We start from the raw sequence: 16,128 nt of genomic DNA on the forward strand, positions 1-16,128 counted from the left end.
TATGAGAAAATAAATGGCAGATGAAAATCTCAGTGCTGAAGCAGGAAGTGACGTTCACTTTGGCTCTCTATACAGTCAGGAAACACATACACACACACACACATAGACACTAAAGAAAGTAAATCCATCGCAGAGGTTTAAACTTGGTTTAGGAAGGCTCTTGGTCAAGGCACAGATGATAAGAGATAGAGAGAGAAAGAGGGGGAGAGAGCACAGACACATACACACTTGAAGGAGAATGTGCACGGCTGCACGCACACACGTGTGCAATAAATAAAATCCATTTGTAAAATGGTTTTCTCTTTGCCAAAGGCATGAAATCAAGTCTAGTAGTATCTTTAACCCATCATATTCAAATTACTCATATATATATGTGCATCCTTCCCGTTTATTATATGTTTAACAAGAAAATACATCTTAACTGAGCCTGAATTAAAAAAAAAAGTGGAAAAGAAGCAGAAACACAGACCTACAGTCGAGCTTGCTATAAACCAGGAACGGTATGTTGCATCTCATCTAACCAAAGAAACTGTTGTAGCTCACGCTCTGACAGTCGTTACTCCTGTGCTCTGACAATGACCTTTGAAGTTCACATTGATAGAGAACGAAAAAGGTACAATGATAGAGACAGGAAGTGAGGGCAATTTTACGTGGTGGAAGAACACGTAATGAAACTTTTGTGGCTCTCAGGCTAAAACAGTTCACACGCGCATGCAGACTTTTAAGACAATTTTATTTATTCATTGGTTCTACTCATGTTTCTCCTCTCCGTATCCCCACTCTGAGCCAGCTGATAAATATGGCAAAGGCATCTGTAGTCAAACGTTTTTTGAGAAGCGGTACCCATGATCAACACTGTAGAGCCGTTTGCCACCTTACAGCTACACTTTGTACACAACTCATTTGTCAGAAGCGTGCTCACACTGCAACACTATCCACACACTAGGGGCCGAGATCCAAAGAAGACTGAAACCACGACCATGCCTCTTAAATTGACAGGGGAACGCTTGGCTTATTTACATCCATCAAAGAAATGAAATAGAGCGGGGCGAGGAAAAAGAGACAAGAGCCACTGACTTCATATTTCACTGGTTTTATTATTTCATTGGAAAAGCACAAGTTAGACAAGACAACCACCATCCACCGCTAGAAAATAGAAAAGCTGTCTGACAAAACATTTGGGAAAGATATGCCTCGACTTGGATGTATAAAACAACAGAGTAGACATGCTATCATTATGAGGCAACAGGCGTTCAGGAGAACGCACAGGCAATAGACATCATGGAAGTTGGAAACCCTCATTAGTGTTTTGCTTGCGCCTGTGTTTACCCTGCCTTTTCAACACAAAATGGCCCACTTGAAAAGGGTTTATCTTAACATGTAATGACACAAAACAAGCGGTTGGCCAAAAACACAACAGGATGACACAATGACAAATGTTCAATGTGTTTCAGAAGAACTTTATTTCATCCCTTGTCTTCGAGATCTTAACACAGACAATTACTGAAATTTAGTCAATTCTGTGTCTATAATATGACAAACAAACAAATGCTAACTTACACTTTGGCCCAATCCAAATTCTTATTTTTACCCTTGCCCCTTGTTTTTGAGTGTCCCTCACTTTGACTATTGCCCTTCAAAACGGAGCCACAAGGGGTAGGGATTGAAAACAATCACCTAGGAAATGGGACACCACTCATTACCTCATCATTTTGCCCAACTGTGATAATAAAGCTATTTCTGGTTCAAACAGATTGATTGAAGTCTGCAGATTCTCATAGATACACTATTTTGTCATCATATTGCATATTACCAGAAATGTATTCTTTAATTTCTTTGATAACTGATTTCATATTTAAATTATACTATTTCATTAGTTGACTGGTTTGCTCAGGAGTCACTCACTTTCCAGGAGTCACTGGAAAACATGATTATAACATTATAGGCTAGCCTAAAGGTCAGGATAGTATAGCCTATTCAAATTGATTAGAGTTGAAATTGTAGCTACATAATATTCTGGTTTTATACATTTTATTCTGGCGATTGGGTTGCTTCATAATCGGTTGTAATAAAAAATACCTATACGCACATCGACTGTGGGTGCTGGGCTAGGTGCAGCACATGATGAAATATATATAGAGCCCACACACCGTACAAAAGCTTTTTACACAGATCTGCTTGCAGATGCGGGCTGGTGCTTCAAGTGGGCGCCCATACCGTCGATGTTAAAATGGTCGCAAAATACCACAAAAAAAAAACTTGTCTTCCTTTAATGTCGATACAAAGGATCACTGGGTCGGAATGTTGAAACACATATTTCAAAACTCGATATTTGCAAAGATTGCAGTCTCCTCTTCCACAACCAGGAAACCCTTGCAGCGCAAATTGCGATAAAAAAAAACTGAAATGTTGCCACAAACGAATTCCACACATCCATAATCCTTTGTATCAACATTAAACTCAGATATAAACGTTTGTTTGTAACTTTTGGCTCATTTCTGGCGGATTAATAGCGATTTCCTTATCATCCCTTGGTTTGGAGTGTGGGTCCTGAAAATCTCAGTTTGGAGGGCTAGTAACCCCTCCCACTTCACCCTCGGTCTGATGCAAAAACGAATCGGGACACCCTACCCCTTCACGTGAACGCGCAAAACAGAGGTTTAAGGGGTAAGGCCAAGGGGGGAATTTGGATTGGGCTTTTATTTGGATAGAAGATAACTGGGAAACAGAACAATGTGTATGTTAGGCTAATGAACCAGATAAAGCAGAGTGTCCCCTATATCCACAGTGAGGCCATTGTCGGCCAGGGTGACCCTCTTGGGATCCAGATGAATGTTGAACACAGACTTGTTGGAGATGGGCAGCTTGTCCTGCTCCTCGCGTCCCAGGATGGGCACCCGGCGAGGCCCCATCACAGGGTCCTCATACCGGATCAGCTTCACTCTGGACAGGTCTGGAGGAACGAGGGAAGGACAGAGGGAGAGGGTGAAGAGCTGGGACATCACGGTGACATGATACTGTATGCGTCTTAGCCAAATAATCCAAATTTGTTAATGAGTTTATGAATGTATGTTGCCTCCTGACCTTTGATGAGTCTGTTGACCTTGGCTATCCTGCGGACAATGGCGTCTGTGGTGTCCCCCTGTCGGATGTCAATCTTTGTGGAAAACAGACCGTTGAACGGCTGGGGGTTGACAAAGGACACACACACCCCAGGCTGGAGAGAGGCATGAGACACACACACACACACACACATTTGAATTCTTTATTTGCTTCCACAAATTATATTAAAATGACAGGGAATCAAATATAACAGGTTAGACATTTCATGGCCACCTAAGGGTACACATAGCACCTTCTCCTCCACACAGCAAGGCTGCCTATGACAGCTGAAACAGAGCAATATTTAGCAAGCTGTTTGACTTTGCTCTTAGACATGACAGCAATGTTCAGACCACTAATGGTAAATTTATGTACATGGCCCAGGCTTCTGAATATGAGCACACAGAATCTACATCTGTACCCAAAGTTGGTTATAATTTCAAGTAGTGGTTGATACTTGGAATATTTATCTTGGAAAGCCTGGTCCATGTACAGATCAAACTGGGTTGACAAAGGACACACACACCCCAGGCTGGAGAGAGAGAGGCATGAGACACACACACACACACACACACACACACACACACACACACACACACACACACACACACACACACACACACACACACACACACAAATGTAACTGATACAATCTGACAACTGGGTAGCAGACAGAGAAGCTATTAAAAAGCACCAGTGGCTCCTGCATTACATTACTGGCTTTCCTTGGGAAGCTAAGCAGGTCTAGGGTTAGGGTGCTGGAAGTGGTGTTGGAGGACCAGTATGAGGTGCTCTCTCTTTCCCTCTGGTCTGATGAATAATCTCCCCAATGGCCCAGGGCAGAGACAGGGACTCTGTACTGTGAGTGAGCACCGTCCTTCGGATGAGACGTTAAACCGAGGTCCTGACTCTCTGTGGTCATTAAAGATCCCATCGGCACTCTTCGCAAGAGTAGGGGTGTAACCCCGGTGCCCTGGCTAAATTCCCAAACAGGCCTTCCTTCAATCATGGCCACCTAATCATCCCTCGTTACTTAATTGGCACATTCAGTCCTCAACTCTCCATCGTGATAGCTGATGTGTGGTGAGCGTTCTGGCACAAACTGGCTGCCGTGCATCACCCAGGTGGGTGCTACACATCGGTGGTGGATGAGTTGAGTTCCCTCCCCCTCCCTCCCCACTATATAAAACCAATCAATTATTATTATTATAAAAAAAACTACAGGAGCTTACACCTGTAGCTGTAGGGCCATATGAAATCAGTTTTATACAAATTTTCCAAATTGCATTTTATTTTTGCCCAATTTCATTTCAGAATCAGAATCAGAATCACTTTTATTGCCACAGTATACAAGTTACATATGAGGAATTTGTCTTAGTGTCTGTATGCAGCATAGCGGTCACATCAATATACAGAGATAAGAAGTAGGAAGATAACTAAAGACAATCGCAAAGTTGCAAGTGCAATCAAATCAAATCAAATCGAGTAAATATATACAATATGTACATGAGTGGTGAAGTGTTCTGTGGATGATAAATATGAATTTACGTTGGATTTACATGCGATTTACAGACTGAGTTAAATAGACGTTAAATAGGCAGTGGATTTACATGAATTTACAGGCTAAGTTAAATAGGCATTAATGTGCAGGGAATTTACATGAATTTACAGTCCCAGTTAGACAGGCATTAAATTAGATACAGTATGAGTTCCAGTTTTATGGGGGGGGGGGAGTTCAGTTGAGTTTAGGAGGAGGTAGTGAGTTTGTGTGTGTGTGTGGGGGGGAAGTTGTTGGTGAGGCCCTTGGTGGAAGGGGTTTCCGGGCCTTGTTGGTGAGGCTGATGGCAGTTGGGAAGAAGCTGGTCTTGTGGCGGGTGGTTCTGGTCTTGGTAGACCTCAGTCTCTTGCCGTGGGGGAGTGTCTTAAAGAGTTTGTGGCCAGGGTGGGAGGGGTCGGCCATGATCTTGCGAGACTGCGTCAGTGTCCTGGCTGCATGCAGGTCCTGGAGGGATGGCAGGTTGCATCCGATTATCTTCTCAGCACAGCGGATGATGCGCTGAAGTCTGTTAGTGTCTTTGAGAGTGGCAGCAGCATACCAGACGGTGATGGAGGAGGTGAGGATGGACTCAATGATGGATGTGTAAAAGTGCACCATCGTGGCCTTTGGCACTTTGAATTTCTTCAGCTGCCGCACAAAGTACATCCTCTGCTGTGCCTTCTTGGTGAGAGCTCTGATGTTCAGCTCCCATTTTAGGTCCTGGCTGATGATGGTCCCCAGGAAGCGGAAGGACTCCACAGTGTTGACTGGTGAGTCACCCAGGGTGATGGGGGAAGGTGGGGCTTTGTTCCTCCTGTAATCCACAATCATCTCCATCGTTTTTTGAGCATTTAACACCAGGTTGTTTTGACTGCACCAAGTCACCAGATGGTCAACTTCCTGTCTGTATTCCGCCTCATCTCCGTCTGTGATGAGCCCTATGAGGGTGGTATCGTCTGCGAACGTCAGGAGCTTGACGGACTGGGGACTGGAGGTGCAGCTGTTGGTGTACAGACCGAAGAAGTAGGGAGAGAAGACACCGCCCTGGGCAGCGCCGGTGCTGATGGACCGAAAGTCAGTGATGTGCTTACCCAGCCTCACGTGCTGCTTCCTGTCAGTCAGGAAGTCTGTGGTCCATCTGCAGATGGGGTCGGGCATGCCCAGCTGGGAGAGTTTCTCCTGTAGCAGGGCTGGGAGGATCGTGTCAAACGCTGAGCTGAAGTCTACGAACAGGGTCCTGGCATAGGTTCCTGCATTGTCCAGGTGTGTGAGGATGTGGTGGAGGGCCATGTTTATTGCATCGTTTATTGCATTTCCCCCACATTTGAATTTGAATTTAGGGGTTAGTGTTGAATTTTTTGTTTATTTACTTTTTAATGACTTGGCCATCTCAGACAGCCTCTTCCACATGTTTCTCCATGTTGGGGCGGCTGTAGTTCAGGAGGTAGAGCAGGGCGTCCACTAATCGCTTTGGATAAAAGAGGTCGGTGGTTCGATTCCCGGCTCCTCCAGTGACTGCATGTCGAAGTGTCCTTGGGCAAGACACTGAACCCCAAATTGCTCCCATTGGTGTGCCAGCACCCTGTGTGGTAACCTGCCGCCATCGGTGTGTGAATGGGTGAATGTACCTACTGACTGTAAAGCGCTTTGGATAAAAGCGCTATATAAATGCAGGCCATTTACCATTTACCATTTCTCAAAGTTACCAAGTTGTGAGGTGACGTACTATATGGGTCACACGCAAGACCGACCCTCCTCTCAAAACAATCCAAAACTGAATTATTTCTACAGGCCTGTTTTACAATTATGAAATAGGTTACCACAATGATTAGGCCTTTTTTTTTTTTACAATTTCAGCCAAAACGGAAAATTCTGCAATATTCCATGTTTGAAAGTTCATAAAATGTGTTATTATCCATGATCCCGCCCTACACCTGTCTGCCCACACATGCACACACACGCAAACAAACAAACAAACAAACAAATGTATAGCCTCCTTTGTGAGCAGGCAACAGCTGACAGAAAAGCATCTACCTCTGATCTGAAAACGCTGAAAGGTTTCCCTGGGCAACAGTCCTCCTTCACTTTGTCATCCGCCTCGGACGCAAACAAGACATCGATCTGGTCCAGCTGTGGAGGGAGAGAGGGACAACAGACAGCCCATCAGTCCAGGGAGCGTATAAACAGGTGTGTTTTGTAGGTGGTGTTTGGCAGGGAGCGTGTATACAGGTGTGTTTTGTAGGGGTTGTTTGGCAGGGAGCGTGTATACAGGTGTGTTTTGTAGGGATTGTTTGGCAAGGAGCGTGTATACAGGGGTGTTTTGTAGGGGTTGTTTGGCAGGGAGCATGTATACAGGTGTGTTTTGTAGGGATTGTTTGGCAGGGAGCGTGTATACAGGTGTGTTTTGTAGGGGTTGTTTGGCAGGGAGCGTGTATACAGGTGTGTTTTGTAGGGGGTTGTTTGGCAGGGAGCGTGTATACAGGTGTGTTTTTAGGGGGTGTTTGGCAGGGAGCGTGTATACAGGTGTGTTTTGTAGGGGTTGTTTGGCAGGGAGCGTGTATACAGGTGTGTTTTGTAGGGATTGTTTGGCAGGGAGCATGTATACAGGTGTGTTTTGTAGGGATTGTTTGGTAGGGAGCGTGTATATGTGTGTTTTGTAGGGGGTGTTTGGTAGGGAGCATGTATACAGGTGTGTTTAAGGGGTGTTTGGCAGGGAGCGTGTATACAGGTGTGTTTTTTAGGTGGTGTTTGGCAGGGAGCGTGTATACAGGTGTTTTTTAGGTGGTGTTGGCAGGGACCGTGTATACAGGTGTTTTTTAGGTGATGTTTGGCAGGGAGCGTGTATACAGGTGTGTTTTTTAGGGGGTGTTTGGCAGGGAGCGTGTATACAGGTGTGTTTTTTAAGGGGTGTTTGGCAGGGAGCGTGTATACAGGTGTGTTTTTTAGGGGGTGTTTGGCAGGGAGCGTGTATACAGGTGTGTTTTTTAGGGGGTGTTTGGCAGGGAGCGTGTATACAGGTGTGTTTTTTTAGGGGGTGTTTGGCAGGGAGCGTGTATACAGGTGTTTTTTAGGTGGTGTTTGGCAGGGAGCGTGTATACAGGTGTGTTTTTTAGGGGGTGTTTGGCAGGGAGCGTGTATACAGGTGTTTTTTAGGTGGTGTTTGGCAGGGAGCGTGTATACAGGTGTGTTTTTTAGGGGGTGTTTGGCAGGGAGTGTGTATACAGGTGTGTTTAGGTGGTGTTTGGCAGGGAGCGTGTATACAGGTGTTTTTTAGGGGGTGTTTGGCAGGGAGCGTGTATACAGGTGTGTTTTTTAGGGGGTGTTTGGCAGGGAGCGTGTATACAGGTGTGTTTTTAGGGGGTGTTTGGCAGGGAGCGTGTATACAGGTGTGTTTTTTAGGTGGTGTTTGGCAGGGAGCGTGTATACAGGTGTGTTTTTTAGGGGGTGTTTGGCAGGGAGCGTGTATACAGGTGTGTTTTTTAGGTGGTGTTTGGCAGGGAGCGTGTATACAGGTGTGTTTTTTAGGTGGTGTTTGGCAGGGAGCGTGTATACAGGTGTTTTTTAGGGGGGGGTTTGGCCAGGAGCGTGTATACAGGTGTGTTTTTTAGGGGGTGTTTGGCAGGGAGCGTGTATACAGGTGTGTTTTTTAAGGGGTGTTTGGCAGGGAGCATGTATACAGGTGTGTTTTTTAGGTGGTGTTTGGCAGGGAGCGTGTATACAGGTGTGTTTTTTAGGGGGTGTTTGGCAGGGAGCGTGTATACAGGTGTGTTTTTTAGGGGGTGTTTGGCAGGGAGCATGTATACAGGTGTGTTTTTTAGGGGGTGTTTGGCAGGGAGCGTGTATACAGGTGTGTTTTTTAGGTGGTGTTTGGCAGGGAGCGTGTATACAGGTGTGTTTTTAGGGGGTGTTTGGTAGGGAGCGTGTATACAGGTATGTTTTTTAAGGGGTGTTTGGCAGGGAGCGTGTATACAGGTGTGTTTTTTAAGGGGTGTTTGGCAGGGAGCGTGTATACAGGTGTGTTTTTTAAGGGGTGTTTGGCAGGGAGCGTGTATACAGGTGTGTTTTTTAAGGGGTGTTTGGCAGGGAGCCTGTATACAGGTGTGTTTTTAGGGGGTGTTTGGCAGGGAGCGTGTATACAGGTGTGTTTTGTAAGGGGTGTTTGGCAGGGAGCGTGTATACAGGTGTGTTTTTTAAGGGGTGTTTGGCAGGGAGCGTGTATACAGGTGTGTTTTTTAAGGGGTGTTTGGCAGGGAGCGTGTATACAGGTGTGTTTTTTAAGGGGTGTTTGGCAGGGAGCGTGTATACAGGTGTGTTTTTTAAGGGGTGTTTGGCAGGGAGCGTGTATACAGGTGTGTTTTTTAAGGGGTGTTTGGCAGGGAGCGTGTATACAGGTGTGTTTTTTAAGGGGTGTTTGGCAGGGAGCGTGTATACAGGTGTGTTTTTTAAGGGGTGTTTGGCAGGGAGCGTGTATACAGGTGTGTTTTTTAAGGGGTGTTTGGCAGGGAGCGTGTATACAGGTGTGTTTTTTAAGGGGTGTTTGGCAGGGAGCGTGTATACAGGTGTGTTTTTTAAGGGGTGTTTGGCAGGGAGCGTGTATACAGGTGTGTTTTTTAAGGGGTGTTTGATTGGTATTCAGTGTTTGCAGTGGGTGGAAGTTGGGCGGGTGTACTTGCCTTGACAGACAACTTGACAGACAATCAGCGTTGGATCCAGTCAAACACAAATCCACTCGGGAGAACGGCAAAAACATATTTTCCACCGAGAAACTCAGCTGTTGCAAACTCCTGTACTTGTTTAATTGTGTTATTGAGTCTATTTCTGCAATAACTGCACTTTATGGCCGTTTAAACTCGACAAACGTTGACATTAGTCCTCGAGGCGGACAGGCAAGGAGGCAGCCATTATTGTTTTGCTAGCGGCGTTCCTGATTGGCCGGTTATGATGTCAACTATGAGGCGGGTCGCTGATTGGCTCGTACGCTTTGCACTTTCTGTAGAAGCCCTCCCAGGGCTTGAGGCCAGATGGTCTGGTAGAATGAAATGAAATGTGAGTTCACATGACCGGCTGGTTTACCAGGCTATATTATCTCTACACCATTGATGAAACAATGACCATTGAATGAGATATTACATGATATTGAACGTACTATTAAACTTGTTTATGAAATGTGCGGTGACTGTTACACAGAACACAGATAATTAAAAGTCCATTTTATAAAGGAAAATGGTTGACTTATGTTTACTACAGGCCAGGCGTTCGATTGCATTGTGTTGGAAGAAAAATCTGAAAATCTGACATCAAGTCTGGCTTTTGAGAAACTCACTTATATCATTTGGAAGAAAACTGCTGAGTTTTATGGCATTTGGGAGATGTTTTTGGAATTTGTAAAAAATTGTAACATTGAAGAGGCATTGGAAGGGTGATTTGATAGTGAAATAAGCTAATGTGAAGAAAGTGTGCTGTATGTTTTGTAATGTGATTGTATCTGCATCTGATTAATTAATTTGTTTGTTTGTTTTTTGTTATTTACTCCTTTTATTTAATTATTTAAACCCCCAGATTTCTGGCAAAACGGCATGCTGCTTGATAAAAAAGAAAAAAGAAAAGAAGCAGCAGAGCGTCTCCTCTTGTCTCACTATACTCTTTGGCTGTGTTCAGACGATTGATTGGTTCAGACCGGAAACGGCGCCATGACACTTTTCCCCGCATAAAGGGAAAAGGTTATCAGAGTGTATCACATTATAAAGTATGTTATAAATATAGCCACATTATAAACAAATAACCGTATGGAAACAGTGTTACTCAAAATGGTTAAAAGTTATATCAATTTGGTCATTCAATAGCGTTTTACTGCCATGTAACATAACTAATGTTAGCCGCTAGCATTAGCCACAGTAGGCCATTACCCACAATGCATTGCGCTGTTAAAGGGCTCGCGCTAAAAACGGGTCCATTGGAGTGAATGGAGATGTTGCAGCTATCCTATTATGGCTCTGGCTCTACAGTAAATTATCACATGGGAGTTGGCCATGACGTAGGATGCAACCAAATCGGACATTTTAGAGGGCAAAAAAAAAAAAGAAGGTTTATAGAGGGCACTTTTTCTGCTGAAAATGATGCATTCTGTACAAATTTTGTAACAGTTTGGTCTCAAATGTGGAGATTTTGACCAGAGTCCTTCACACACCACACCAAAACCCATATATGGTTAAAAGCTGAAAAAAGTGTTTTGGGGTTTAGTCGTGCTTTAATGACATTTTCTTTTTATTTACTGCCACATGTTCATGTTATAAAAGATGTATATGTGTGTAAGTATGAAAAGAATATATGTACATTATATACATGTAAAACCAATAAATATATGGTTAAAAATTTTCAATTTTAACATGTAGTGAGTCGACGGTTCCGTTTATTATTTACCCAGTTATAAATTACTGCTTTTATGTTGAAGGTAAAAACACCTAGCTTCCTGTATACTAAAGATGCACGATAATTATCGGACTGATAAATTGGCCATTGTGCGTTATTATTTATTATTCCGATAATGGCCTTTTTCCGATAAATTATCCGATAATAATCCTGTTTATGTTTTGCCTCGGAAGCGGAGCTTTTTGTTGTCGCACATTCGTGACATCACAGCTGCGACGCAAACATGGCTGCTGCCAGTGTGTAGTGTGTTGCTGTTTTTCAGTTTCACAATGATCAGAAAGCTACTGTAATTTGCAATCCATGTCCCACACAGGTTCCCAGGGAGGGGCAACCTCTAAGCTGGCATTACGTTAAACCAAAGCTGGCGATGATGCAGCGGATATGTTTGTTGTCTTTGTTAGCGAGTGTTAACGTTAGCATTAGCTCAGTCGTAGCGGGCCTACCCTGCAGGCTCGTCCGCTTGGCAAACTGTGACATTTAGAGTCTGTGGCTTGTAATCAAACAGCCCCACAAAAGCACTTAATACACAGAGCTTGCGTAAACTTATAGAAACTAATGGAATCCCCTTTACCCGAAATGAAACATCCAGGGATTGTGTATTTAACTCCAAAAAACCACTCGCTAACGTTAAGCTAACCGCGCTAGTTAGCGTTAGCTGCGGGACAGAGCCAATAATGAAAACAAAGGAGCAGTCGCGCACATTAGGCTACATAAAAAGCATCAGTCAGTCAACATTACATAGTGCCTTTTATTTAATCTGGTGGCAGCATTCTTCAGTAAAAAGTGAAATGACACAGATGGTTTTATTGGTTTATAGTGCCTGCCCATGGACTGTATATATGCCTGCCCCATTCATTGGGCCCAGGCTACAATTCACTGAGAACTGGAACCAATGCAAAATTTGAACAGATCAGTAACATGACAATAAGAGTCTAAATTACTATGCCTTTTGTCATTGTGTTTTATCTGCAGACTAAGCAGCCATGCTTTCCGTTCTATAAAAGCCTTTATTTTTGTATTGACTATAATTGAGTGATACACTTTATTAAACAATCATATTATATCAGAAGTTTTCTTTGTTTTGCGTTCACAGTGATGTTAGTTAGATTTGGTTAGGTCAGAGCTATGCTCACTACATCCATACATCTACCCTAACCCTTTTTTAACCCCAGGTGTGCATAAAATACAGGTTAAAAACAAACAAAAAAAATTATATCTTTTTTTATTATAATAATTATCGGTTATATCGTATCGGTTATCGGCCAAGACGAATATATTTATCGGTTATCGTATCGGCTCTAAAAATCCATATCGTGCATCCCTACTGTATACTGTCTATTTCTTCTTTCTTTCCCCCCAATTTTTATAGAACAATATACAAACAAGACAAACAGGCTCAGACATAGGAAAATACTGTCCATTTCTAACAGGATTGATTTAGCTTTATAGGATTAAACTTTTTATGAATTTTCCACACGATAGAGTGACACAGAGGGGGGGACCGTGCATTTGCGGCTGTGGCCCCCTCTTCCCCAGGGCCTGAGAGCCTCCGCCTCAGTGGAGATTTTTAAAGTGCAACTAAAAACTCTCCTTTTTAGAAAGGCTTTTTATGTCCCTTGTTTTTATATTGTGTTTTATATTTTGTAATTGTTGTTTTAATTTTGTTAAGCACTCTGTACATCCGTGTTGAGAAGGGTGCTATATAAATAAAGTTGTACTTACTTACAGAAGTCACAAATGGTGATAAACTGCTGCGGATTGGTCGCAGGGTTAGGCTAACCCTAACTAAAGGGTTAGGCTAACCCTAACGCATAAAACCCATATAAAAAAAGACCTGTTTTCTTTGCAGCACTTGAGGGTTGTGGGTGAGTTGAGGGTTTCCAATTATTTAATTCTGGAGTGATTAATTAATATGCGTGACGTTAATAGCAGGCACTTAACTCATTCACCGCCAATGACGTCTTTGACGTGTTATCAGAAATAGCCCTCCCCGCCAATGACGTGTTTGACGTGTTTTTGTTTTTATGAGTGCAGCGCATAGTTGAAACACTTACCCAGCCTGTGACATAGTTTCGGGTCCCTCACCTCAAAGTCAAGCCGACAGCACGTTATCAAACACATACCGCAGCTGTTGTTTGAAATTAGGAAGAAGGTGGAAAGGAAATGCGCTTCCTTGTTGCAGAGGAGAAACGCCATTGAAATGCCCCCTCGCCGCGCTGCAGAGCTGATCGACTTGCTTCAGAGCAGCGGACATTGAAACCGCAGTAGTCAAACCCGTGACCAACATGATCGATCCTGGTCCCTGGACCCCGTTCCTGTGTCCCAGCCCGAAAGAGACGAGACGGAGTCACAACTGTGTGAGGAGGAGGAGAACAGCAGCCTCGCCACAGAAATGGCTTTCACACAGAGCCAAGCAGCACGGCCACTTTCCTGTCGAGGGCGAGGAAGACTGGACTGACTCCAATGCGACAGGACCCGGATGATCTCGCGGTAAGGAGTGTGTGTGCCAGCCCGAAAGAGACGAGACGGAGTCACAACTGTGTGGAGGAGGAGAAGCTGTTCGAGGAGGAGAAGCTGTTCTCCTCCTCCACACAGCCTCGCCACATAAATGGCTTTCACACAGAGGGCTGCGTGCCCTCCAGTGTTGCTCCTGGCCAATCCCAGCGCCACAGGGCGTGGTTATTGCTTATCCTAAGTGGGGTTAGAAATCTAAAAGGGGGATCGTGTGTGTGTGTGTGTGTGTGTGTGTGTGTGTGTGTGTGTGTCTGTCTGTCTGTCTGTCGGTGTGTCTGTCTGTCTGTCTGTCTGTGTGTCTGTCTGTACACTCACTCACACTGAGCAAACTGTATTGTTGAATGTAAAAAAAGCACTTCATATATATATATATATATATATATATATATATATATATATATATATATATATATATATATTTTTTGTCATTTGTGTCATAATGAATAATATTTACATGTCTGATGTCAATACAGTTCAAAATAAAAGAATTGAGAGCGAGTTCTGCCTGATATTGTGTGCTGTGTACATAAATGCCATTTTCTGCAATTTCTTTTCTCACAGAGACTTTTTGCGTGAAAACAGGGTGTATATAAATGGCTATAAGAGTACAGAACATGCTAAAAGCTCACTTTTTTTTCCCTGGTGAACCCAGAGACGTACATCTTCATTTTGAGGTATTGCAAATCACTCTGGTGCTAATAGATAATTTACTGTGGGTCTTGAAAGATGACCAACAATTATGAAAATCTTTGGCCTGTGCTAAATATTGGCAGTCCTAAACTGGCGGTGAATGAGTTAATGCAGATTATGTGTTTTTAGCAAGATCGTTATCAGACTGATGTTTGTTGAATGCCAATGCGATTCACTTGTGGCATAAGGTTGTACTGATCGGCTAGTAGAATGCTCCTATAATGTCTATCATTGTCTTCCATGGCAAAGGGGGGTTGTGTCGTCACATGAACTTTACACGTGACAGTAAGGGTGGCGTTTTCAGACCTATATCCAGAAAACTTTAATAGATCATCACATGTGACAAAAGGATTTGTTTTCACATGCTGATTGGCCAAGGAGAGACGGGCAAGATTCGCTGTATTAAAAATAATAATATTAATACAAATTTATCAAAACAATTAATAATCAATTTGTATTGATATTTATTGAAATCAAATTATATTTGAATCTTGAAATTCGTTTAAACAGCCCTAGTCAGGAGGACTGGGCTGACAAAAATGTAGACTCATCAGGCTTTGGGTTGGGACAGAAATGTTTTGGTAGTGGGATCATAACATAACTGTCATGTACCGAGCCATGTTTGAATGGAATGCTCTACCTCCTACAATTATAAATATAGAAAGTAGATATAGACTTAAAAAGAAGCTAAAAGTACATTTTATAATTTCATAACTAGTTAATTATACGCAATGAAGGGAACTGGTATTAGAAATAGTGATTATACACCTAGATATCGTATAGAGTTGATAGTAATTAATGTAGTAATATAGTTAGACGTTATATAACATAAGGATGTACTATGGGTGGACAGATGATAGATAATGATTGTTAAACGGATAGTAATGTATTAGTTAGGCTATAGGTAGATGTATTATATTATAGTATTATATGCCTGTATATACTGTATAGTATTTTAGGAATATTGTGATGGAGGTTACATGGTTATTTGGATGGACATATGCTGTATTTAGAACCAGGTTGAGTGAGTTTTTGTTTGTTTTCTCTTGTTTGTCTTAAATTTATGATTTTAAAATGTGTTTTGTCTTTTACTTTGCATATTTGTAATGTATCTGTATTGTTTGTTTTGACTGTTTACCCCAGGAAGAGTAGCTGTTGCCTTGTGTAATGGCTAATGGGGATCCTAATAAACTAAACTAAACTAAACTTACCTCCAGAGAGTTGGTGAGGTAGACCAGGTTCTCCATCAGAACCGTCCGCTCGTCAAACTCCAGCTCCAGATCCAAAACCCTGGGACCATTCTTCTCCAGGCTCTCCTGCGGAACACAGAGCAGAACCGTAGAGATACAAGCATGATTGAGTGAAAAAGAGTGAATGAGTGAATACATGACAATGTTTCCTCCAGTCTGGCTGCTAGGAGCTGAGATGACCGGCTGGCCCCCGGTTTCTCCTGATCAAGGATCAAGGATCAAGGATACTTTATTTGTCACTTGCACAGAAATACAGTGTAAAACATGCAGTGAAATGCAATGGGACTTGGTCTCTGCAATGTGCCAGAAAAGGTAGGTATCAATAAAAACAGTAAAAACAATAAAAGACACAGAACATATAAGAGACATAAAGTGCTGATCGTAAAGTGCTATACAGTATCGTCATGTCCTGTCTTTAATTAAAAATAGAAATAAAGTGCCATATTTAAAAAAATAAAAAAGTAAATGTTGTGTGGTCCTAATGCTGCTAGTGGCTGGCATTTAGCATGCGAACAGCCTGGGGGAAAAAGCTTCTCTTGAGCCTTTCGGTTTTTGCCTTCAGGCTACAAAGGCGTCTCCCTGACCTCAGCATGGTGAACAGGCCAA

At 43.0% G+C, this 16,128-nt stretch overlaps 1 protein-coding gene across 1 annotated transcript in view; it reads right to left on the reverse strand.

Annotated features, from left to right (window-relative positions):
* Nucleotides 1-1,097: 1,097 nt before the first annotated feature.
* lars1b (leucyl-tRNA synthetase 1b) overlaps nucleotides 1,098-16,128 on the reverse strand; it is a 168,785-nt gene continuing 153,754 nt past the window's right edge. Inside the window, 4 exon segments of the mRNA XM_083640958.1 lie at nucleotides 1,098-2,953; nucleotides 3,085-3,217; nucleotides 6,674-6,769; nucleotides 15,484-15,588. Of these exon segments, the coding sequence (XP_083497084.1) occupies nucleotides 2,748-2,953; nucleotides 3,085-3,217; nucleotides 6,674-6,769; nucleotides 15,484-15,588 (540 nt within the window). The 3' untranslated portion in view covers nucleotides 1,098-2,747.

The sequence above is a fragment of the Poromitra crassiceps genome (genome assembly GCF_964638095.1).
Source record: "Poromitra crassiceps genome assembly, chromosome: 1".
NCBI lineage: Eukaryota > Metazoa > Chordata > Actinopteri > Beryciformes > Melamphaidae > Poromitra > Poromitra crassiceps.